The sequence below is a fragment of the Dendrobates tinctorius genome, unplaced genomic scaffold, assembly GCF_039654945.1.
Source record: "Dendrobates tinctorius isolate UK_male_01 unplaced genomic scaffold, ASM3965494v1 ptg000126l, whole genome shotgun sequence".
In the NCBI taxonomy this organism is placed as follows: Eukaryota; Metazoa; Chordata; class Amphibia; order Anura; family Dendrobatidae; genus Dendrobates; species Dendrobates tinctorius.
The window spans coordinates 5,026,209-5,052,252 of NW_027361794.1; the positions used below are offsets into that span (position 1 = coordinate 5,026,209).

The window sequence follows — 26,044 nt, forward strand, 5'->3', positions numbered from 1 at the left end:
TGCAGGAGCGATTCGATGGCCCCTAATAGAGCCCTTGCCTAGGTATCCACCCTGGGAAGATGAGAAAAGGAAAAACCATCTTGGAGGGCATCTGACAAATTCTATTTTGAAACCCGAGGCCACCAACTCCTTTACCCACGTGTCGCGTGCAACACTGAACCAGACGTGGCGGAACCAGAGTAGACGGCCGCCCACCTTGCCGGTGTCGTCTGGCAAACACCTTGAGTCATTTAGCTGACTATCTTTGGGATCTGGATCCCCTTGATCTGGGCTGCTGAGTTCGCATTCCCCCCAGTGGGTTGGTTCTATATGAGACCTGCCACTCCCTATCCTGGTTGGGGCGGCGTGAAGCGGCGGAATTGGCCGCTGTGGTCCACCCGGGGTTGCGAAAAGATCGAAAGCGTGCCTGAAAAGGGTGCGAAAAAGGCAGTTTGACCCTTTGTTGAGGGAGAAAAAACGCTCTTTCCTCCTGTGGAGTCAGAGATAAGCTTATCCAACTTCTCTCCAAATAAACGGCCGCACTGATAATAAAGGCAGAGAAGTCAAGGACTTCTTAAAAGCAGAATCGGCCCGCCATCCATAGAGCTCTTCTAATAGAAATTGCGTTAGCAGCAAGTGCCGAGCAATTGGCCGCATCCAAAGACGCATTGATTTCATAATTCCAGGCCCATCGCCATCTGCCTCGCGATCTCCGATATCTCGGCAGGTAGCTCTCGCTTCTGCGCGACCCTGTTTAATGATTCTGACCATGAGATCATGGCCTTGGCTGCCCAAGTTGCTGCAAACGAGGGAGAGAGCGCTGATCCTGACAGCTCACTTACTGAGCAAGAAGCTCTTTATGAGGCGATCCGTGGGATCCTTAATAGAGGAACCACTAGATGTGAAACAACAGGGTTTTAGTGGCTAGACGCGACACCGGTGGACCCACCATCGGAGACTTCATCCATTTCTTACGGATGTCCGGCAAATGGATACCTTACTTCGAGTGCCCTTTGACCTGAGAAACCCCCGTCTGGTCGTTCCCTGAGTTGCTGCACTATGTCCTCAAACTCAGGATAAGAGGAACCAATTCTGTGTGGCCGCTTCACTCGCTTAAATGCCACCTTATGGCCTAAAGGCTGCGGTGGAACCATCCTCAAGGTCTGACTGACGGCTTCTATGAGCCTGTCCACTATCTCACATGACCCCGGAGCATCCAGGTCAAGGGGTTTGTCTGAGTCGACCTGAGGTCTGCTCGCTATCAACCACTGGTGACGGGGAGCGAGAAGCAGGACTTACGGATGCCAAAGCACCGGATGGACTGGGCGACACCGCGTGGATTCCCTGCAGGCCGAAGGCTCTAGTGAGGTGGAGGTCCCCTCTAAGGCCGACTAGCCACTGTCCCTGCCCTTATGTGGGGCCTGACGGAACTCGATTGCCCTCGTACTGTGACAGTGATAGGGCCCACTCCGGGGGGCTTGCACATTGGTCGCGTTGCAGGGGAGGGCTCCTGGGCGTGATCGGGCTCGCAGGCTTCGCATAATTTTTGGCTCTGGCATGTGGCAAAAAATTAACCCCACCAAGAAATGCATGCGGCATAAGGGAACGCGATTTACCTTTTCCAATCATATTGCAGCCAGGCCTAATTCATATGAGGATTGAGGGGAAGGGAGGAGGGGAAAAAACACCACCTTTAATCGTAGCGAGCCTCCAAGATTGAAGTCACACTTACCCCATCCTGTGACCCACATGCTCCTGTCGCTACCTCTGCGCTGTGCTCCCCGAGCTCCTTTCCTCCGGGTAGGGCGGGATATTCCTCTCCTGGCCGCGGCCTACCTGTCATGAAGCCGGGGGCTCAATTTGTTCAGCGTCTGCCCTAGCCAGGGGGCAGCACCAGGAATGACGTCACGCCGGAGGCGGGACTTCCGCCCGCGGCCTAGTCACGGCCGAAGTCGCGGACTAAATTTTGCCTGCACGCCCGCCATGAGAGGGGAGAAGGGGGGTGGGCCTGCGGCCTGCAGGCTCCAGTCCCTGCCGCCGGAACCCAGCGCCCATTCCTTGGCGGAAGGATTGAGGAGAAAGGAGGGAAGGATTGCCCTAAACTTCCTAAGATGCCTGGAGCTTCCCGGAACGCTGCCGCAGGGCCTCCCCAGCCCTCCATACCTGACTCCGGCTCTAAAACACAGCGTCCTCGCTGACGCCTGTTGCCACCAGGTAGAGGGGATGGGGTTAGTTTCTGGACGGTGCAGGCACCCTAACTCCATCTAACCCCTTCAGGGGGTGAGAGGGGCCGTCCGCCGCATTGCAGCACCGCCGTCTAGTGTTGGTGGAGCAGTGGGGGCCGCACAGACTAGTCTTGTGCCTCTGTACAAGCCCATGGTTTCTATACCTAGGGGTGGACAGGGCTAAGTCCGGCATCGTGTCCCACGTCGTGGAAGAGGAAACGTGGAGGGACACTCGCACTTGCTCGCCCGTTGTTGGTTTGGGGAACTCAGACCCTTTCAATAGGATCCGTTGCCCCTGTCTCTTCTTCATAAAATAACAAACAAAAATAGACGTCTGGGGAAAAAGACCCAGATATGTCCCTCGGTGCGGGAAAGGATATGTGGAGACGATACTCAACACGTGCTCACCCGTTGTTGGTTTGGGGAGATCGGACCCTTTCAATAGGATCCGTCGCCCCTTATCTTCATGGAAAAAAAAAAAAGAAGTCTGGAGAAAACCAGACATGTGTGCCTCCAAAGACACTAAGCAAAAAACTGATTTCCGCCTGCAATAGGGGGGGGGGGTGTATACTGCGGAGGCGCTAACCTCTTTTTTTCACTTAGTGTCAGCCTCCTAACGGCAGAAGCATACACCCACAGTATCTGTGTCCCCCAATGAGGCGAAGGAGAAAACGCTAATGTGAAACCAGCCTAAGCTGTCTTTGGCATGAGAAAAATTTCTCAGCATGTTACAATTTCACTATGAAAACGTTACAATGCATGAAAAATACAGCAAGCGGACCTTCAGTAGGAGCTGCTGGTTAAAAAAATCATATTGTACACGGACAGCATACAGATTATATATTTTTAAAACACGCGTGCATTCATTTTAGTATTGGATCACCTTACAGGATAGAACTTGTGTCCATTATGAAGTAAACCTAATTTACAAATCTAAAAACATAAATGTCACAGACACGTAAAGAAGCACGCATTCATACCGGTCACATTTTGATAGTTATATTACACATTTTGCCGCACGATATACAGTAGACATCAGATACTTGCCTGCTCATGTGGCTTGTGTGTGACATTTGTGAAACGCTAAGGAGAAAAAGTATACGCCTACAACATTTACTGGAACTACAGGAGAATAATGTGACATCCAAATACTTTGATATCCACATCTGAATTATACACAATCTATTTAGTAGAATAATATAATGCCAAGTAAAACACAAAAACATTGTCTCAATGAAATTACAAGCCGATGTAAAAGAATTATTCCGAAGTATACAAAAGAACAAAAGGCAAAAAGAGCAAAAGAGGTTTGTGGGATTTGGGGGGATAGTTCAATTATTTTATTGAATAATTTGAAAAATTAAATATGCTAAATTAATTGTTTATAGAGAGAAGTTTTGTACAGGGAGATTCAGATGAGCCGAGCGTTTCAAGACCTGAACCGCATATTGTCTCTCCAGCCCCAAAAAATGAAGAACAGCAAAAAGAAGCGGAGGTTGTTCCCGGTGTAGAGAAATGGTGTCGCTGTGGACAATGTATTTTGTTGCCAACTCCAGAGAAGTGTGCTTGCTGTAGAGATATTCATAGTTTGATAGAAGGTGGATTGTGAGCTCACCACGCCACGTCATCAGATGTTGAGGGTTTAGATCGGTGTGTCGGGTGCCGGTCCCACTGGTGAAGTCTAGCCAAAGAGTCAAGGATAAGAGGAAATGAGCGGCACATCCATCCAACAATAGGTGAAAATTATTCCATGCTTTATTCAAAATTCATTAAAAACAAGGAATCTAAAAATATATATAAAACTGGATGCGCTTCTGGCGTACAAGCGCCCTTAGTCATCGGATATGGCAGGATATTCTGAGTGATCTGTTTAAATACGGTTCTGCAAACTTGTGGCCTCTGTTCACACGGGATGCATTCTAGTTGGCACTGGGCAGCCCCCCTATATGGTGTTACTAAGAGGCTGTGAACCAGAAGCTCTGCATTCCCTGTGTGAACACTGCCACATGCGGATTATTTCTTCTGCACTGGTGTACCACACGGCCAATCCCTGATTGTAGGCTGGCTGTTTCATTTAGTATTTATGCACCTGTGCAGCTGCCATTTTACTTGGGTTTGCTGCACCCTGTATTAGTGCAGATGCATTTAGGCCTGTCTGGTTTGTATCTGATCTGTTTAAATAGCTCTAAGCCAATTACAACATAGGTGGAAACTCATTGTGAAGCATGAAGCACAGGAGTAACCACAGGTTACGTAGCTCCAACATGCTAATAAGGCCAATTTACAGGAGGCCTGTGTATAATAAACAGAATAATATACATAATCTATCATATACAACTGTCTATAAAAATACTGCAATATTCTGATCAGTCCCAAGAAATTGCTGTTGTAGACTAATCTGCATTTTGTAAGCTGAAATAGACTAGCTATTACATCATATTATGGAAAAGATTTTTTACAAAAAAATTCCAGAAATACAGGGATATACAAATGTTATACAAATTATACTAGTTCACAATAAAACAATCTGTGTTCAATCATTATATATACATAGTTGTTACCGACTAACAAGTAACTCCTCCTGAAATCACATTGATCACATAAATATGGATTATATTGATCATATAAATATATATTTACCATCAATAACCCTTTCTTTTCTCACATAGCATAGTATGGACGCTATGTAGATGATCTCATAGAACGAGATGCAGCAAGGGCGCACAGAGAAGGTAAGTAGGATGTGTTTTTTTTTTCTATAGGAACCATGCATACAAGGATAGGGGATAAGGAGCCCATGCATACAAGAACAGGGATGGAGAACCATGCATACAAGGATAGGGGATAAGGAGCAATGCATACAATGACAGGGACGGGGGAGCCAAGCATACAAGGACAGAGACGGGGGAGCCAAGCATACAAGGACAGGAACTGGAGAGCCATGCATACAAGGACAAGAACGGGGGATCCAGGCATACAAGGACAGGGACGGGGGAGTCATGCATACAAGGACAGGGACGGGGGAGCCATGCATGCAAGGACAGGGACGGGGGAGCTAGGCATACAAGGACAGGGACAGGGGAGCCAGGCATACAAGGACAGGAATTAGGGGACAATGCATACCCGGCTTATACTCGAGTCAATAAGTTTACCAGTTTTTCGTGGCAAAAATAGATACCTCGGCTTATACTTGGGTCGACTTATACTCGAGTATATATGGTATATATAAAATGATCCCTTGATTATAAAATTCACTGACAAAAGGATAAAACCAAACTTTATTACTTCCAAATGTAAAACTATACCCATAATTCTCCCCCTGAAGGTTAGTCAGAAGGTGACTAATAGAAAAAAACATATACCCCAAGTCTCAGTATATAAGGGGTGAAGTGTACGTATACACCCAGACAATCATAGAATCGTAGAGTTGGAAGGGACCTCCTGGGCCATCTGGTCCAACCCCCTGCTCAAAGCAGGATTCGCTAAATCATCCCAGTCAGATGTCTGTCCAGCCTCTGTTTGAAGACTTCCATTGAAGGAGAACTCACCACTTCTCGTGGCAGCATGTTCCACTCATTGATCACTCTGTCAAAAAGTTTTTTCTAATATCTAATCTGTGTCTCCTCCCATTCAGTTTCATCCCATTGCTTCTAGTCTTTCCTTGTGCAAATGAGAATAAAGTTGATCCTTCTACAATGTGACAGCCCTTTAGATATTTGTAGACAGCAATTAAGTCTCCTCTCAGTCTTCTCTTTTGCAAACTAAACATTCCCAAATCCTGCAACCTTTCCTCATAAGACAGGGTTTGCAGACCGGTCACCATTCTGGTCGCTCTTTTCTGAACTTGCTCCAGTTTGTTGATGTCTTTTTTAAAATGTGGTGCCCAAAACTGGACACAATATTCCAGATGAGGTCTGACCAAAGAGGAGTAGAGGGAAATAATGACTTCACGTGATCTAGACTGTATGCTTCTGTTAATACATCCTAGAACTGCATTTGCCTTTTTTGCTGCTGCATCACACTGTTGACTCATATTCAGTCTGTGATCTATTAGTATACCCAAGTCTTTTTCACATGTGCTGTCACTTAGCCCTATTCCTCCCATTCTATATATGCTTTTTTCATTTTTATTGCCCAGATGTAGTACTTTGCATTTCTCCCTGTTAAAAACCATTCTGTTAGTTACTGCCCACTTCTCCAGTTTATTTAAATCTTTTTGAATCCTCTCTCTCTCTTCTCTAGTATTAGCTATCCCTCCTAGCTTTGTGTCATCAGCAAATTTAATCAGTTTACCCTCAATTCCTTCATCTAAATCGTTGATAAAGATATTGAACAATACAGGGCCCAGGACAGAGCCCTGTGGTACCCCACTTGAGACATTCTTCCAACTGGATGTGCAGCCATTTACGACCACTCTTTGGGTCCGATCACTAAGCCAGCTATGAATCCACCTAACAGTTGCCTTGTCCATTCCATACTTAGTCATTTTTTCAATAAGGATTGTATGAGACTTTGTCAAATGCTTTGCTGAAGTCAAGATATACTATATCTACAGCATTTCCTTGATCCACCCAATCAGTGATACCGTCATAGAAGGAAATTAAGTTAGTCTGACATGACTTATTAGTTACAAACCCATGCTGACTCTGTTTGATCACTTCATTCTTATCCAGGTATTGACTTACATGTTGTTTAATAATTTGTTCAAAGATCTTTCCTGGTATAGAAGTCAGACTCACCGGCCTATAGTTGCCTGGGTCCACCTTCTTCCCCTTTTTGAAGATAGGAACAACATTTGCTCTTCTCCAGTCTTCTGGCACTTCTCCTGTTCTCCAAGAATTTTCAAAGATTATGGAGAGTGGTTCAGAAATTTCTTCTGCTATCTCCTTCAGTACTCTGGGGTGTAATTCATCTGGACCTGGAGACTTGAATTCATTTAGGTTAGCTAAGTGTTTCCTCACTATCTTTCTGTTTAGATATCCTGGATTCTTCTATTCCCTTAATAGGACAGTGAATAACAGTTGATGTTACATTTCCTTTCTGAGAAAACAGATGCAAAATAGGAATTTAAAAGTTCAGCCTTCTCAACATCCTGTCTTACCATTTCATCATTTTCATCCTGTAAAAATCCTATAGCATCTTTGACTTTTCTTTTACTTTTGACATATCCCCAAAATCCTTTTATTGCTTTTGACATCTCTTGCAAGCCTCAATTCATTTTCAGCTTTAGCTAATCTGATTTGTGCCCTGCAGATTCTGCAGACAGCATTATATTCTTCTTTAGATATGCCTCCCTCTTTCCATTTTATAAACATTTTTTTCTTCCTTTTTAGCATGTGCTTAAGTTCTGTGTTCACCCATCCTGGTTTCCTTAAATGCTTCCTATTCTTCCCTCTTTTCGGAATTGTTAACAACTGTGCTTTGAGAATTTCATTTTTCAAGATTTCCCATCCTTCCTGGACATTTTTGTCTTTAAGGATATCCAGCCATTGGATCCCTCCAATTATCTTTCTGAATCCCTTAAAATCTGCCTTTCTGAAATCTAACCTTGACGTCTGAGTCTTCACAGGTCTTCCGCCTCTAGTTATCCAAAATTCTAAAATAGCATGGTCGCTACCTCCTAGGGTTCCAGCCACTTTTCCCTCCTCAACCATTTCCTCCCTGTTTATAAGGATTAGATCCAAGGTAGCAGTTCCCCTTGTTTTCTCCCCTACCTTTTGGAAGATAAAGTTGTCAGCAAGAGAGGATAAGAATTTCCTTGACCTGTTAGTTTTGCCTGAGAGAGATTCCCAACAAATGTCTGGATAGTTGAAATCTCCCATGACAACTATGTCATATTTTTTGGAGAACTTGGCCATTTGATGCATAAAGAGTTCATCCATATCTTCAGCTTGCACAGGCGGCCTGTAGTAAATGCCTACAATGGTGTCCTTTCCATTGTTCTGTCCTTGTATTCTTACCCAAACAGTTTCCACAGAACTCCCAGTCTTTGAAGCTTCAATCTCTGTGCAGATATATGCATTTCTAACATACAATGCGACACCCCCTCCTCGTTTATCAAGTCTGTTTCTTGCAAATAAGTTGTATCCTTCTAGTCTTGTATTCCAATCATGTGTATCGTCCCACCAAGTTTCAGTGATTCCAATGACATCATATTTCTTTTCCTGTGTTAGTAGTTCCAATTCTCCTTGTTTGTTGCCCATGCTTTGTGCATTAGTATAGAAACATTTTAGTTTGTGATTGGTTTCTCTTTCTCCAATATTGTTATTAATTAGATTCTTTCGTCTTTGTTCTTCCTTTCCACTTCTATTAGCAGAGTTCTCAATAGCATTTGTCAGGTGAATGGCTTTTTCTGGTCTTTTGCTTCCCTTCCCATGTTGTTCTAGTTTAAAGCTCTCCTTACAAGTGTAGCAAGGCGACTTCCAAATACATGCTTTCCAGTCTTCGTAAGGTGCACCCCATCTCTAGCAAGTAGTCCATCGTATAAGTAGTTCACTCCGTGATCCAGAAATCCAAATCGTTGCTGACGGCACCATCGACGTAGCCAGTTGTTCACCTGCAGAATCTTATTCCACCTCCTTGTTCCATGGCCATCCACTGGGAGGATGGAAGAGAAGACCACCTGCGCTCCCAGTTCTTTCACTTTCTTGCCTAAGTCTTCAAAGTCTCTGCAGATGGTTTCCAGGTCGTTTCTTGCGGTGTCATTTGTCCCCACATGTAGTAGCAGGAATGGGTAGTCATCTGTAGGTCTGAAGAGTCCTGATATCCTGTCAGACACATCTTTAATTTTTGCACCTGGAAGACAGCACATTTCTCTTGAAGTTATATCCGGTCTGCAGATAGCGGCCTCTGTTCCTCTCAACAGGGAATCCCCCATGACCACCACTCTCCGTTTCTTCTTCACAACATTTTTCTTTCTCCATCCAGGAGGACTCTGAAGGCGTACAAGGTTGCTGTTTGTTGGCAAAGTCTTATCCTGATGTATTTCTTCATCATTTTCCTGCGTGAGAGCCTGGTACTGGTTTCTGAGCAGTATGGGTGCTGACTGCCTCCTGATCCTCCTGCTTCTCTGGGTCACATGTCTCCATTCCTCTGTTTCTTCAGGTGCACTTCGAATTTCTTCTCTTTCTGTAACATGAAGAGATAATTCTGCTCTGTCCAAGAACTCTTCACCTTCCTTAATGATCTTCAACGTAGCCAACCTCTCTTCGAGATTTTGCAACTTTTCCTCCAACAGGGACACAAGCTTGCATTTGTGGCATGTGAAGTTTGGCTTTTCCACTGGTAAGTCTGTGAACATGTAGCAAGAAATGCAGCTCACCAAATGGCTCCTGGCCTCTTCCATCTTGAGATTTCTTAAAAACGATGAAAGATGAGCCAAAATTCGGCGCACGGTTTTTCCGATTTCCTCTTTTCAGCTGCAACGGCCAAAACCCAGTGATCGTTGAGCTCGCGGAGACTCTTCACTTATCCCAGAAGGCACTGGGAATATGCAAATGATCTCCTCAAGACTCTTCCCCTGGTTTTTCAATTTCCTCTTTTCAGCTGCAACGGCCAAAACCCAGTGATCGTTGAGCTCGCGGAGACTCTTCACTTATCCCAGAAGGCACTGGGAATATGCAAATGATCTCCTCAAGACTCTTCCCCTGGTTTTCCGATTTCCTCTTTTCAGCTGCAACGGCCAAAACCCAGTGATCGTTGAGCTCGCGGAGACTCTTCACTTATCCCAGAAGGCACTGGGAATATGCAAATGATCTCCTCAAGACTCTTCCCCTGGTTTTCCGATTTCCTCTTTTCAGCTGCAACGGCCAAAACCCAGTGATCGTTGAGCTCGCGGAGACTCTTCACTTATCCCAGAAGGCACTGGGAATATGCAAATGATCTCCTCAAGACTCTTCCCCTGGTTTTTGATCTCCTCCAAGCCTCTCATTTCTACGGGTTTTGTCATCCTCACCAAAGACGACTCATCAGGAGACTTTTTAATATTGACCTATATTCAAGCGAGACTAGATGAAGAAAACCCTAAAATCATGTAACATAGTAACATAGTTATTAAGGTTGAAGGGAGACTTTAAGTCCATCTAGTTCAACCCATATCCTATCCTAACTTGCCCTAACATGTTGAAACAGTCAGAAAACTAGCCACATATTGGCAGATCCCAGACTTCAAACTATATACTTCATTAAGAAAAACCCACAAAACTTGAGCTTGGTTTGAGTTGGTATACATGCAGCATATAAACGCATGTTCACATTGGCCATAAAACATACACAACCTATAAGAGAGAAAATAAGCAAAAACACTGCTGCAACTAAATAAATAAAAAAGCAAAAGTGCATTTAAATAACACAGAGTTCTTAGTAATACCGTTTTTGATCAAAAATAGCATAAAAGCCGTCCCACCACGACAAGGTGACTCTGAACGGGACAGTCCTACGCTGTCTTATATTAAAAAGCTTACCATGTGTCAGAGTTTATAATCCAAGTTTACAATCCACTCCAGTGTGAGGAATAGATAGTATGTGAAACTACATTATATACCGCTCAGGGAACACTTAACTTCCAGAGATCATTTCCATATTCATACTAAATAATTGCACAGATCTCCCAGATATTATGGTTGCACATATCCCTAGTCTTTATACTGATATTGCCCTCATTCCCTGACAGACTGCAGCATGGCCATTAGTTAGAAGCTGCTAATGATCTTTGGAGCAGGTAAGGTTTCCCTGAGTGGTATATATTGGGCGGTCTGAAAACTGAGTTTAGTCTAGGACAATTTGTCTGCACTACTAATTGACGCCTGTTACAATAACAAACTAGGGCAGTCCCTATAGGAGAAAAAACACAATTATACTGTATTTTCACATACTTTCTATTCCTGACTGACTGCCACTGGAGTGGCTTATAAACATACGAAGTATATAGTTTGAGGTCTGGGATCTGCCAATATGTGGCTAGTTTTCTGACTGTTTCGGATAACATGATCCATGATTTTTTTTTTTTTTGTCTAGTCTTGCTTGAATATAGGTCAATATTAAACAAAGGCTCCTGATGAGTTGCCTTTGGTGGAAATTACAAAACCTGTAGAAATGAGAGGTTCGGAGAGTGAGTGTGTATACTTCACCACACTCTACATACTGAAACGTGGGATGTTTTTTCTATTAGTCACCTTCTGACTAACCTTCAGGGCGTGAATTATTGGTATAATTTTACATTCGGACTTAATGAACCTTAGTTTTATCCTTTTATCAGCAAACATGAGGAATGACAAGGGGTTTAATAAGATCTAATTTTAGTTAAAACGATTCCAACATTCTGAACATAGAAAAGGCTTCTGCCCTATGTGACGTCTCTGATGTTTATTAACAGTTGATTTCCAGGTAAAATATTTCCCACATTATGAAATTGAAAAAGGCTTCTCCTCTGTGTGACTGCTCTGATGTCTAACAAGACGCTCTTTCCGGTTAAAATATTTCCCACATTCTGAACAGGAAAAAGGCTTCTCCCCTGTATGGATTCTCTGGTGGTTAACAAGATGTGATTTCTGGTTAAAATATTTCCCACATTCTGAACAGGAAAACGGCTTCTCCCCTGTATGGATTCTCTGGTGGTTAACAAGAAGCGCTTTCCGGTTAAAACATTTCCCACATTCTGAACAGGAAAAAGGCTTCTCCCCTGTGTGGATTCTCTGGTGCCTAACAAAACTTGAGTTAAGATTAAAACATTTCCCACATTCTGAACATGAAAAAGGCTTCTCCCCTGTGTGAATTCTCTGGTGAGTAACAAGATCTGATTTCTGTTTAAAATATTTCTCACATTCTGAACAGGAAAAAGGCTTCTCCCCTGTGTGACTGCTCTGATGTCTAACAAGAAGTGCTTTCCGGTTAAAACATTTCCCACATTCTGAACAGGGAAAAGGCTTCTCCCCTGTGTGTCCCCTCTGGTGGTTAACAAAATGTGATTTAAGTGCAAAACATTTCCCACATTCTGAACATGAAAAAGGTTTCTCCCCTGTGTGAGTTCTCTGGTGGGTAAAAAAATTTGATTTCTGTGCAAAATATTTCCCACATTCTGAACAGAAAAAAGGCTTCTCCCCTGTGTGAGTTCTTTGGTGCATAACAAGCTCTGATTTCCATTTAAAACATTTCCCACATTCTGAACATGAAAAAGGCTTCTCCCCTGTGTGAATTCTCTGGTGTTTAACAAAATGTGATTTCCATGTAAAACATTTCCCACATTCTGAACATGAAAATGACTTCTTTTCTTCAGGAGCAGTTTGTTTCTTAATGCTTCTTTTGTGACTTTGATTTTCCTTAGTAGTCGGTAATGAATCAGAAGATGGGATCTGTTTCATAGGATCAGATGACAGATCTTTGCTGTGAATGGATGATGGTATATCTGGAGTAACAGCAATCACTTCAGTTGTATCTTGTAGGATCTCAAGATCATCAGATTTAAAAATTGAAGATGTCAGCTGTCCCTCTGATCTCCTGGAACAGTCATCTGCTAAGATAAAAAAAAAATATTTTTTAATAAAATATCCTTGAGTTTTATATTTTTGAACATTTCTACTTAAACTAAAAATGGCAAGCTAGATACAAAACTTTAATTACCATATATACTCGAGTATAAGCCGACCCGAGTATAAGCCGAGGTACCTAATTTTGCCACAGCAAACTGGGTAAGCTTATCGTCTCAAGTATAAGCCGGGTATGCAATGTCCCAGTATGTGGCTCCCCCGTCCTTTCCTGGTATGTGGTTCCTCATGTCCTGGTATGTGTAGCTCCCCTGGTCCCGCATAGCTCAGCTCCCCCCATCCTACTCACCCTCCTTGCGCCATGGCTGGATCTTCATCCCTGCATCTCCATTGTCCTGCTGCTAGCATCTTCTTCCTGTTCTGTGCGGTCACGTGGTACCGCTCAATAAGGTAATGAATAAGTGCTCTATGCCTTTGGGAGTGGAGACGCGTGCATACTCACCTTCAAACAGATTATTTACTTACAAAAACAAGATACTGTGATGGGGGTGGCTTTTGCATCATCGTATGCAAATTTATTCTTAGGCATGTGTGAACAGGCTCTGTTTTTTACTGAACCAGTGGCTTTTATTGAGGGGGTCCTGCTCTGGGTCCGCTACGTAGATGATATATTACTCATCTGGCAGGGCCCGAGCGGGACCTTCTCGATTTTGTCAACATTTCAAATGACAATGCCTTTAACATAAGATTAACCTGCAAGCATAGCCAGACCAGCATAGATTTTCTAGACATTTTGATTTCAAAAGGCAACAATGGTCTCTTAGAAACCAACTTTTTCCGTAAGGAAACTGCGGTAAATTCCCTACTACATGCTAGATTATCGCAGCCGCAAACTCTCATGAATGGGATACCAAGAGGGCAATTTTTGAGAACCAGAATTTGCATCAATGAACAAACTTTCCTTGAACAAGCTAATGTGTTATCCGATAGAGTAGCCACGTACTTCAAACCTAAGAGGAGCATTAAAAAAGGCTTTCAGATGGCTAAGAGGGCAAAAAGAAATGATTTATTGTAACCGTGTGGCAAACTAACCAATGATTCAAAAAGGTAAGATTTATCTCTACCTACAGTCACAAATGGCTTGAAATGAGTGATGCTGAGTAAATATTGGCCCATACTTAAAATGGATTGTACTCTTACCAAATACATCACTTACAGACATCCCCTGAGTCTTAAGGACCAGCTTGTCCACAGCTATTATTCTGGACCAAAGCTACATAAAGCGTTTGGATCAAAGGGGCCCAAATGGGGCTTTTACAAATGTGGAATCTGCATTGCTTGCCCAAATAAGTCTCATGACACTACATTTCAATCAAGTAATGGTAAGAAAGTCTTCACAATTACTCAACACATCACTTGTGACACCATAGGACTAATTTACTATGCGGTATGTCCTTGCTCTAAAATCTAAGTCGGACTCACATCCAGACCTAAAAGGATACGGGTAAGGGAGCACTTTCGTGATATTCTCAATGCACGTGACACGGATGACTTGGCATCACTAAAACCATTGCATAGACATTTTACAACCTACCATGATTGTGAGGCCAAGCTTCTGAAGGTCACTGGCATTGATAAGGTTTATATTGACATACAAGGAGGCAATTGGAAGCTCGGTGGATTTCTAGGATTGGGTCTGTTCAACCATTGGGACTTAATGAAGTATTGAGTTTTGCCCCATTTTTGTAATGTTGCTCGTCTTTTTAGTCATGTTTTTAACCTTTTCTTTTTATTATATTTTAGTAATCAATGTACATTATTCTTACTGTCATTTGAAATAAGATGGTCCTTTGACTGTTCCGTTCTTGGAACTTCCGAGTCTTCCCATCCAAGAGTCCCTAATATGGAAAAGCAGGAAGACTCAGAACAATAAGTGAGATGGGATGTGATAATTCCCTTGAGACTTGTATATGAGAACCACATCAGAAGCAAGATCTTTTGCCATTGAAATTTGTTGTATAAGCTTAATTATTTCTGTGTAAAATTTTGTATGACACTCACCAACTCAGCATGTGCACTTTTTTCCTATTTCAATATATGCACTAAGCACTTTATATACAGTGGGGAAAAAAAGTATTTAGTCAGTCAGCAATAGTGCAAGTTCCACCACTTAAAAAGATGAGAGGCGTCTGTAATTTACATCATAGGTAGACCTCAACTATGGGAGACAAACTGAGAAAAAAAAATCCAGAAAATCACATTGTCTGTTTTTTTTTCATTTTATTTGCATATTATGGTGGAAAATAAGTATTTGGTCAGAAACAAGCAATCAAGATTTCTGGCTCTCACAGACCTGTAACTTCTTCTTTAAGAGTCTCCTCTTTCCTCCACTCATTACCTGTAGTAATGGCACCTGTTTAAACTTGTTATCAGTATAAAAAGACACCTGTGAACACCCTCAAACAGTCTGACTCCAAACTCCACTATGGTGAAGACCAAAGAGCTGTCAAAGGACACCAGAAACAAAATTGTAGCCCTGCACCAGGCTGGGAAGACTGAATCTGCAATAGCCAACCAGCTTGGAGTGAAGAAATCAACTGTGGGAGCAATAATTAGAAAATGGAAGACACACAAGACCACTGATAATCTCCCTCGATCTGGTGCTCCACGCAAAATCCCACCCCGTGGGGTCAGAATGATCACAAGAACGGTGAGCAAAAATTCCAGAACCACGCGGGGGGACCTAGTGAATGAACTGCAGAGAGCTGGGACCAATGTAACAAGGCCTACCATAAGTAACACACTACGCCACCATGGACTCAGATCCTGCAGTGCCAGATGTGTCCCACTGCTTAAGCCTGTACATGTCCGGGCCCGTCTGAAGTTTGCTAGAGAGCATTTGGATGATCCAGAGGAGTTTTGGGAGAATGTCCTATGGTCTGATGAAACCAAACTGGAACTGTTTGGTAGAAACACAACTTGTCGTGTTTGGAGGAAAAAGAATACTGAGTTGCATCCATCAAACACCATACCTACTGTAAAGCATGGTGGTGGAAACATCATGCTTTGGGGCTGTTTCTCTGCAAAGGGGCCAGGACGACTGATCCGGGTACGTGAAAGAATGAATGGGGCCATGTATCGTGAGATTTTGAGTGCAAACCTCCTTCCATCAGCAAGGGCATTGAAGATGAAACGTGGCTGGGTCTTTCAACATGACAATGATCCAAAGCACACCGCCAGGGCAACGAAGGAGTGGCTTCGTAAGAAGCATTTCAAGGTCCTGGAGTGGCCTAGCCAGTCTCCAGATCTCAACCCTATAGAAAACCTTTGGAGGGAGTTGAAAGTCCGTGTTGCCAAGCGAAAAGCCAAAAACATCACTGCTCTAGAGGAGATCTGCATGGAGGAATGGGCCAACATACCAACAACAGTGTGTGGCAACCTTGTGAAGACTTACAGAAAACGTTTGACCTCTGTCATTGCCAACAAAGGATATATCACAAAGTATTGAGATGAAATTTTGTTTCTGACCAAATACTTATTTTCCACCATAATATGCAAATAAAATGAAAAAATAAAAAAACAGACAATGTGATTTTCTGGATTTTTTTTTTCTCAGTTTGTCTCCCATAGTTGAGGTCTACCTATGATGTAAATTACAGACGCCTCTCATCTTTTTAAGTGGTGGAACTTGCACTATTGCTGACTGACTAAATACTTTTTTTCCCCCACTGTATTTTACTTGATTATTTTTTTCAATACTATATTGACTCATATGTCAGTTATATCCTCATTTAATTTGTTTTACTTTCCAAGCATAGTCACTTCATTTTTATCATTCACATGCATATATGGCACTTTATATGTACACAAATACACTGTCAGTTTAGTCACGGAAGGGTCAATTGAAACTCTTTTGAAAAGAATACATATGTAATAAGGAATTTTGAATTTTATACACTTCTCCACTCTTATTTATAGTCTCCCATTAGCGGTTACACTACGTCCCCCTCTTTTTTCGCTTCTTCCTACCGGGCCTGTGGTAACCGTACTCTAGTATGTCCTAATTTCTGAGGTGTGCGCTTCCACCTGTTTCCTGCTTTGGCGTTGCCACAGTGACGAGTCTTTGCTGCCTGTGACTCTCCCTGATCCGACGCGTCGAGCAGGGAAGAGGCCGGACATCACGTGACGCCGATCAGTGGTGACGTCACGTGGGTTTACCGGCGGAAGCACTGTAATCAAAACACTGTCACCAATGTAATAGACACACTATAAAAACAATTCTCAAGAGCAGCTTTACATGCACGCTCCCTCGATAAAGCAAAACGCGCATCGGGGTGCCACCACTTAAAGGTACAGTACCAGCACATTGCTAATACCTATACCTTCCCATTTTAGGTTTTTCCTTTTATGCCTAGCACTTGCACTACCAGTAGATTCCATACTTTTTAGGGTTGGCACACATTTTTTGCCACTGGGCTGCAAGGGAAAAGACGGATGGCAGCTCCAGTACAGCTGAAATCCTATGCTGCTGGTATCATACCATGCTGCAGACTTCGCCTCATGACCTCAGGTGCTTGTCCAAGAAAACACAGGTAATAAATCTTCCAAAGAAAAGCAGATAGCACTCACCGGTCTTTTGAAGAAATTCCGCTCTTTATTAGCAATAAAAAAAGCATGTTGGCCGGGGGAGTGAGGACAGACCCGTGGAAGTGCTAGTCAGGCGCGAAACGGCCGTTGTCAAGTTTCTGCCCACTCCCGTCCTCACTCCCCTGGCCAACATGCTTTTTTATTGCCAATTGCAGAATTTCTTCAAAAGACCGGTGAGTGCTATCTATCTGCTTTTCTTTGGAAGATTTATATATTTTTTGGAATAAGATATATGTATTGTCATAACATTATCTACCTCTATTGATGTTGATTCATTTTTCACAAGGTTTTTCCTGTGTGTTCAGTATTTGCATAAATACTATTTATAGATTCCATATTATTGAGCATATAAGACACATACAATCAGATAATATTATATATACTTTTTGGCCCACGTATGTGTTATATCTTGTTATTTAAGAAGCCATTTTGTGCTCTTAACGTACACTTTTATATTTATTTATTGCCTGAATCATTGCATAATGGTACACTGCCTGGATTTTCTGTTCCTTTTTGTGGCCTTATTTGCGGTTTGTTGTCTCCTATGTGATCTTGTTTTATATTCTTTTAAATAATATCAATATAATGTTGGCGATTTTATGGCAAACACCTTTCTTCGTTTGTTTTGATAAACTATTGTAAGGGCCAATATTTTCTGTCAGATTAGTTTCAAGAAGAAATATTACACATTTAAAGAGAACTGTGTATAATAGTGCAGAGCTGCGATTTCTTAAAGGGAACTTTTCAACAGGATTGTGCATAGTAACCTACAGACACTGTCAGGTCGGTGCCGTTATACTGATCACAATGATACCTTGGTTGATGAAATCCGTCTTGTGGTTGTTGTTTAATCTGTATTTGTAGTTTTCAGTTAATGAGATTCTCGTGCTTTGGGGTGGGGCTGTGGGTGGGACTTTATGTGTCGCTCTGATTACATATGGATCTGTATTGGCTTATGACAGGTCACTGATCCCTCAGTGACCTGCTCCCCATTTTTACATAATTCATATAATAGTGTTGATAATGCCTATAATATTGTGTCTATTGTGAGGCTTAGAAAAAAAAAATTACATCCAACAAAATGTCACCGGCAATGGCGGCGCCTGCGCAGCGGCATCTATAAGTATGAGATAGATGATACTGGACAGGCACCACTGGTGTCATTTTGCTGGATGTAGTTTTTTTCTAAGCCTCACAATAGCCACAATATTATAGGAATTATCAACAATAATATCAACACTATTATATGCATTACGTAAACTATGGGGCAGGTCACTGAGGGATCAGTGACCTGTCATAAGCCAATACAGATGAATATAGTTGTGCTCAAAAGTTTACATACCCCAGCAGAATTTTTGCTTTTTTTTTTCCAGAGAATCTGAATGCTAACACCAAACCTTTTTCTCCACACATGGTTAGTGGTTGGGTGAAGCCATTTATTGTCAAACTACTGTGTTTTCTCTTTTTAAATCATAATGACAACCCAAAACATCCAAATGAGCCTCACCAAAAGTTTTCATACCCTGGTGATTTTGGCCTGATAAACATGCACAGAAGTTGACACAAATGGGTTTCACTGGATACTAAAGGTAATATCCTCACCTGTGACAAATGCCAGGAAAATTGTTCGGGATGCAATGAAAAAGCCAAAAATAACATCAGCTGAAATACTGGACTCTCTGAAAACTCGCGGTGTGGCTGTTTCAAGATGCACAATAAGGAGGCACTTGAAGAAAAATGGGCTGCCTGGACTAGTCGCCAGAAGAAACCAAAAGACCCTGATAAAAAGTTCACATACTCCATTTCTTAATACCGTGTATTGCCCCCCCTATCATCAATGACTGCTTGTGGTAGTTGTGGATGACGTTCTTTATTTTCTCAGATGGTAAAGATGCCCACTCTTCTTGGCAAAAAGCCTCCAGTTCCTATAAATTCCTGGGATGTCTAGCATGAACTGCGCGCTTGAGATTTCCCCAGAGTGGCTCAATGATATTGAGGCCAGAAGACTAAGATGACCACTGCAGAACCTTCACTTTGTTCTGCTGTAGCCAATGACAGGTCGACTTGGCCTTGGGTTTTGGATCGTTATCATGTTGCAATGTCCAAGTACGTCCCATGCGCAGCTTCAGGGCTGATGATTGCAAATTTGCCTCCAGTATTTGCAGATAATATGCTGCATTCATCTTTCCTTCAACTTTGACCAAGTTTCCTGTGCTTTTGTAGCTCACACATCCCCAAAACATCAGCGATCCACCGCCGTGCTTTACAGTAGGAATGGTGTTCCTTTCATCATATGCCTCTCTCCAAATGTAACACTTATGGTTGTGGCCAAAAAGTTTAATTTTGGTCTCACCACTAAAAAAATTACCTTGCTCCAGAAGTTTTGAGGCTTGTCTCTGTGCTGTTTTGCGTATTGTAGGCGAGATATTTTGTGGCATTTGCACAGTAATAGCTTTCTACTGGCAACTCGTCCATGCAGCCCATTTTTCTTCAAGTGCCTCCTTATTGTGCATCTCGAAACAGCCGCACCGCTAGTTTTCAGAGAGTCCTGTATTTCAGCTGATGTTATTTGTAAGAAAAAAGTATAGAAAAAGTCAGCTCACCCATCAGTCTGTCCCGGAATCCAAGCACGGAAACTGCAGTGTAGCAGGAAAAAAGTAAGTCATGAAGGTATAATCCAGTTCAGGAAGGTCTGTTAAAAACTTAATTTTTTATTGAAAAAATATCTTTCATAAAATTGGTTACATGTCAAAAGTCACAACCCCCATGTGGGAATATAACGTGGGCAGATGCGTTTTGAACAACAGTTCTTAGTCCTTGCATACCATTCAATACTAAAAACACCCTTATATACCACATCCTGTTTCCATCACGTGTCTAATTACTCTAAAAAAAATCTAAAAAAAAATTAAAAAATATAATGTTGTCACCTGTGTTTAAAAATAAATATAAAAATGAAGATGAAAACAAAGAAAAAAACAAGCAAAGAAAAAAAAAATCTTCAGTATAAAAACCTTCAGCAAAAAACAAAACAAAACACAAAAACTCAGCAAAACACACAAATATATTGATTAAATGTCCTTAAATTCTGGATATACAAACACAATCCCCATATTGCCATAAGTAGTATTAAGATCATATATAATGATATGTTAAATCATGCTTAGGCCTCTTTCACACGTCAGTGTCTCCGGTACGTGTAGTGACAGTTTTCAAACGTACCGTAGACACTGACACACGCAGACCCATTCAAATGAATGGGACTAGGCGGATGTCAGCGTGTTTTCACCGGCCGTGTCCATGTGCAAAATACGCTGACCTGTCCGTTTTAAAACGGACTCACTGCCCACAACACGTGCTGCACACGTGTACACGGAGAACACTATCCTCCGTGCTCACGGACGGCCGCGGGGAAGAAGCAGCTACTGTAAGCACTGTTCCCGGCTGCTGGTGCTGACCGCAGCTGTAATTCTACTCTCCTGCTCTGCCGGCAGGAGAGAAGAATGAATGAAAACCCAACGTGGGGTCCCCCTCATTTTCTGAACCAACCATACGAAACCTACAGCTGGGGGCTGCATCCCTCAGCTGTCAGCTTCAGCAAGGTTGGTTGTGAAGAATAGAGGGGTCCCCACGCTGGTGTTTTAATTATTTAAATAATTTAAAAAAAAACGTTGTGGGTCCCCCCTATTTTTGACAACCAACCTGACTAAAGCCGACAGGTGAGGGCTGATATTCTCAGGCTGGTAAGGGGGCCATTGATCTTGGCCCCCCCAGCCTAAAAACAGCAGCCCCCACCTGCCCAGAAAAGGCGCATCTATTAGATGTGCCTAATCTGGAGCTTTGCCCGGTTCTTCCCACTTGCCCTGTAGCGGTGGCAAGTGGGGTAATAAGGGGTTAATGGCACCTTTCTATTATAAGGTGACATTAAGCCCGCATTAGTAATGGAGAGGTGTCAATAAGACACCGTTCCATTACAGTAAATAAAGGGTTAAATAAACACACTCACAAAATAATAAGTTATTTTAATGAAAGAATACAACACACATTTTTATTATCTTTATTATGCTGGTAATTCCGTAATGAAGCCATGTATCATCTGAAAAAAGTTGAAAATAACGCAAATATATACATTACCTGTCCGGCGCTCAGTCACATCCCACGGCGTAAATCCATCCTGAGGGGTTAATACATTTACAGTCGGATCGCTGCTAACACAGCAGCTCCCGACTGTAACTGACTCGGGAATGAATGGGAGCAGCCGGCGCATGCTCAGTAACTAGCGGTGACGTCACCGCTCATCACTGAGGGTGCTCTGCTCCATTCATTCCCCAGTCAGTTACAGTCGGGAGCGGCTGTGTTAGCAGCGATCCGACTGTAAAGTATTAACCCCTCAGGATGGATTTACGCCATGGGACATGACTGAGTGCCGGACAGGTAATGTACCGTATTTTTCCGACCAGAAGACGCACTTTTTTCCCCCAAAATTTTGGGGAAAGTGGGGGGTGCGTCTTATGGTCGCAGTATACTAACCTCCAGGGCTCTGCGGTGCGATGGAGGCAGCGGGCGGGGCTCTGCGGTGCGGTGGTGGCAGCGGGCGGGGCTCTGCGGGGTGAGGGTGGCAGCGGGATGTGCTCCGGTGCAGGGCCTCTGGGCTGCGAGGAAATGCCGGCGGAGCCGCCGTCACCCTCATCCCGCAGAGCCCACCTGCCCCAGCTCAGCACAGCCCACCTGCCCCAGCACAGCTAACCCAGCACAGCCCACCTGCCCCAGCGCAGCTGCCCCAGCACAGAGCCGCCACCGCACGAGCCTGGACCACTGAATGCCCCCTGTGACTACTCCTCCACCTGTGCCGGATCCCTTCCCAGGTAAGCTGAATTCGGACTGTAAGACGGACCCCCATTTTACACATTTTTTTCCCTATTTTCCTTCTGAAAATTGGAGTGCGTCTTATGGTCCGGTGCATCTTATAGTCCGAAAAATATGGTATATATTTGCTTTATTATTTTCAGCTTTTTTTTTCAATTAAAAAAACAGCGTGGGTACCCCTCTATAATTCACAACCAACCTTGCTGAAGCTGACAGCTGAGGGATGCAGCCCCCAGCTGTAAGTTTCATCTGGTTGGTTCAGAAAATGAGGGGAGCCCCACGTCGTGCTTTCATTCATTCTTCTCTCCTGTCGGCAGAGCAGGAGAGAAGAATCACAGCTGCAGTCAGCACCAGCCGCCGGGAACAGCGCTTACTGTAGCGCTTCTTCCCGGCGCCATCCATGTGGTCCTGATGCGGCACACGATTGCCACATGGAGGTACCAAGTGTCCACACGGACACGGATAGCTCCGGTACCGAAATTATCTGGACGTGTGAAACTGCCCTTAATGTTCATACCAGTTGGCATTCTTGTTTGCAAAGTAAAAATCCACCAATTCTATATTAATTTTCTCTGGTGATCTCCCCCCAATTGGCTTAACCCCTTTGAGACGAAGCCTGTTTTCACCTTACTGTCCAGGTCAATTTTTACAATTCTGGCCACTGTCACTTTACGAGGTTATAATTCAAATGCTTCATCGGATCCCGGTGATTCTGAGATTGTTTTCTTGTGACATATTGTACTTGATGATAGTGGTAAAATTTCTTCGATATGACTTGCGTTTGTGAAAAAAAAAACAGAAATTTGGCGAAAATTTTGTAAATTTCGCAATTTTCAAACTTTTCGTTTTTATGCCCTTAACGACCGCCGATACGCCTTTTAACGTAGGTAGTTAAGGGTATTTAAACCACAGCGCCGTTAATTAACGGCGCTGTGGAAAACGTGTATAGCGCCCCCCAGAGTCGGATCTCTCCGGGGTCTCGGCTGCCACGGCCCTCATGCTTCCACCCCATGGGCACAACCATCTTCTTCCGGGAAGAAAATGGCAGGCTCATGCGCAGTGCACCTGCCGAGATCTGCCGGCCTGCACCCGGCAACAATAGGAAGATTTTTCCTATTGGTTCATTTTGGTTACTGTGATAGAGCCCATTACAGTGATCTAAATAAAAAAAAAAGTAAATAAACCCACCCCCCCTTTATCACCCCAAATTAGGAAAAAATTATGAAATAAAGAAAATATATTTTCATTTTCCCATTAGGGTTAGTGTTAGGCTAAAGTTAGGGTTATGATTGGAATTAGGGTTAGGGTTGGAATTAGGGTTAAGGTTGTGTTGGGGTTAGGGGTGTGGTTAGGGTTATGGTTGGGATTAGGGTTGGGGTTAGGTTTGTGGTTAGTTATGGTTAGGTTTGGGATTAGTGGTGTGTTGGGGTTAGGGTTGGAGTTAGAATTGAGGGGTTTCCATTGTTTAGGCACATCACGGGATCTCCAAACGCGATATGGCGCCACCATTGATTCCAGCCAATTTTGCGTTCAAAAAGTCATACGGTGCTCTCTCCCTTCCGAGCCCCGAAGTGTGCCTAAACAGTGGTTTACCAAACATATGGGGCATCAGTGTACTCAGGACAAATTGCACACCAACTTTGGGTGTCTATTTTATCCTTTTACCATTGGGAAAATAAAAAATTGGGGGCTAAAATATCATTTTTGTGGAAAAAAAATGATGTTTTATTTTCACGGTTCTGCGTTATTATCTTCTGTGAAGCACTTGGAGGTTCAAAGTGCTCACCACACATCTAGAAAAGCTCATTGGGGGGGTCTAGTTTCCAAAATGGGGTCACTTGTGTGGGGCTTCCACTATTTAGGCACATCAGGGGCTCTGCAAACGCAACATGTCGCCCGCAGACAATTCCATCAAAGTCTGCATTCCAAAATGGCGCTCCTTCCCTTCCGAGCTCTGCCATGCACCCAAACAGTAGTCCCCCCACACACACATAGGGTATCAGCGTACTCAGGACAAATTGCACAACAAATATTGTGGTTCATTTTCTCTTTTTACACTTGTGAAAATAGAAAAAAAAAATTGGTTCTGAAGTAAAATGTTTGCTAAAAAAAAAAGTTACCGTATATACTCGCGTATAAGCCGCCCCCTTAATTTTGACAAAAAACTGGGAAAACTTATTGACTCGTGTATAAGCCTAGGGAGGGAAATGCAGCAACTACTGGTAAGTTTCAAAAATAAAAATAGATACCAATAAAAGTAAAATTAATTGAGACATCAGTAGGTTAAATATTTTTGAATATCCATATTGAATCAGGAGCCCCATATAATGCTCCACACAGTTCATGATGGGCCCCATAAGATGCTCCATGCAAAATACACCCAATATAATGTGGCACAAAGGTTAATAATGCCCCCATAAGATGCTCCATAGAATAATATGCCCCATGTAATGCTCCATAAAGGTTATGGCCCCATAAGATGCCCCATAGATTATTCCCCCATAAAATGCTCCATAGATTACGCCCCCATATGATACTCCATAGATTACGCCCCAATAAGATGCTCCATAGATTATGCCCTCATATGCTGCCGCATAGACTATGCCCCCATATGCTGCTCCATAGACTATGCCCCCATATGCTGCCCCATAGATTATGCCCCCATATGCTGCCCCATAGATTATGCCCCCATATGCTGCCCCATAAAATACACCCCCATATGCTGCCCCATAGAATTAGCCCCCATATGCTGCTCCATAGACTATGCCCCCATATGCTGCCCCATAGAATACGCCCCCATATGCTGCCCCATAGAATACGCCCCCATATGCTGCCCCATAGAATACGCCCCCATATGCTGCCCCATAGAATACGCCCCCATATGCTGCCCCATAGAATACGCCCCCATATGCTGCCCCAAAGACTATGCCCCCATATGCTGCTCCATAGAATATGCCCCCATATGCTGCTCCATAGAATATGCCCCCATATGCTGCTCCATAGAATATGCCCCCATATGCTGCTCCATAGAATATGCCCCCATATGCTGCTCCATAGAATATGCCCCCATATGCTGCTCCATAGAATATGCCCCCATATGCTGCTCCATAGATTATGCCCCCATATGCTGCTCCATAGATTATGCCACCATATGCTGCCCCATAGAATATGCCCCCATATGCTGCCCCATAGAATATGCCCCCATATGCTGCTCCATAGAATATGCCCCAATATGCTGCTCCATAGAATATGCCCCCATATGCTGCTGCATTAAAAAAAATGCCCTACTCACCTCTCCTGCTCAGGACCCGGCACCTGAGATATTCACCTGTCCAGGGTCCATCGCTGCTCACCGCTGTCTGCACGTCCTGTCAGTGAATGTCCAGCCAGCAGAGGGCGCAGCGCGCACTAACCACGTCACCACGCCCCCTGCTGGCTAAACGTCATGGACACAGGAAGCAGCAGACAGCGGTGAGCAGCGATGGACCCTGGACAGGTGAATAGCGCTATACTTACCCCCTCCTGGCACGGTCTCTGCAGCCCCGCTTCTCCACTGTCTCCCTTCCTGCCATCAGCGGTCACGTGATACCGCCCTTTACACTCATGAATATGCGCATATTCATGAGTGTAATGAGCGGTACCACGTGACCGCTGAAGGCAGGGAGCCCATGGAGAAGCAGGGGGCTGCAGAGACCACGCCGGGGGGGGGGTAAGTATGATCTCTGACACCCCCGATCCCCCACCTACTCCCAGGTATATGACTCGTGTATAAGCCGTGAGGGGGACTCTCAGCCGAAAAAAAATGGGCTGAAAATCTCTGCTTATACACGAGTATATATGGTAAAT

The 26,044-nt window shown here is 43.6% G+C and overlaps 2 protein-coding genes across 5 annotated transcripts in view; one reads left to right on the forward strand and one right to left on the reverse strand.

Moving 5' to 3' along the window:
- The window catches only part of LOC141047240 (uncharacterized), a 640,258-nt gene that overhangs the window by 208,094 nt on the left and 406,120 nt on the right, over positions 1-26,044 (forward strand). The window lies entirely within an intron of this gene.
- Positions 11,471-26,044, reverse strand: part of LOC141047246 (uncharacterized) — a 45,897-nt gene continuing 31,323 nt past the window's right edge. The window contains exons 7-8 of one of the 4 annotated variants that reach the window (XM_073542240.1): positions 14,512-14,583; positions 11,471-12,711 (exon numbers count right to left, since the gene is read on the reverse strand). In XM_073542240.1, coding sequence (XP_073398341.1) covers positions 11,606-12,711; positions 14,512-14,583 — 1,178 coding nt within the window. In that variant the 3' untranslated portion in view covers positions 11,471-11,605. Of the gene's footprint in view, positions 12,715-14,511; positions 14,584-26,044 lie in introns of all 4 variants that reach the window. The other 3 variants (XM_073542239.1, XM_073542242.1, XM_073542241.1) reach the window with 3 other exon arrangements.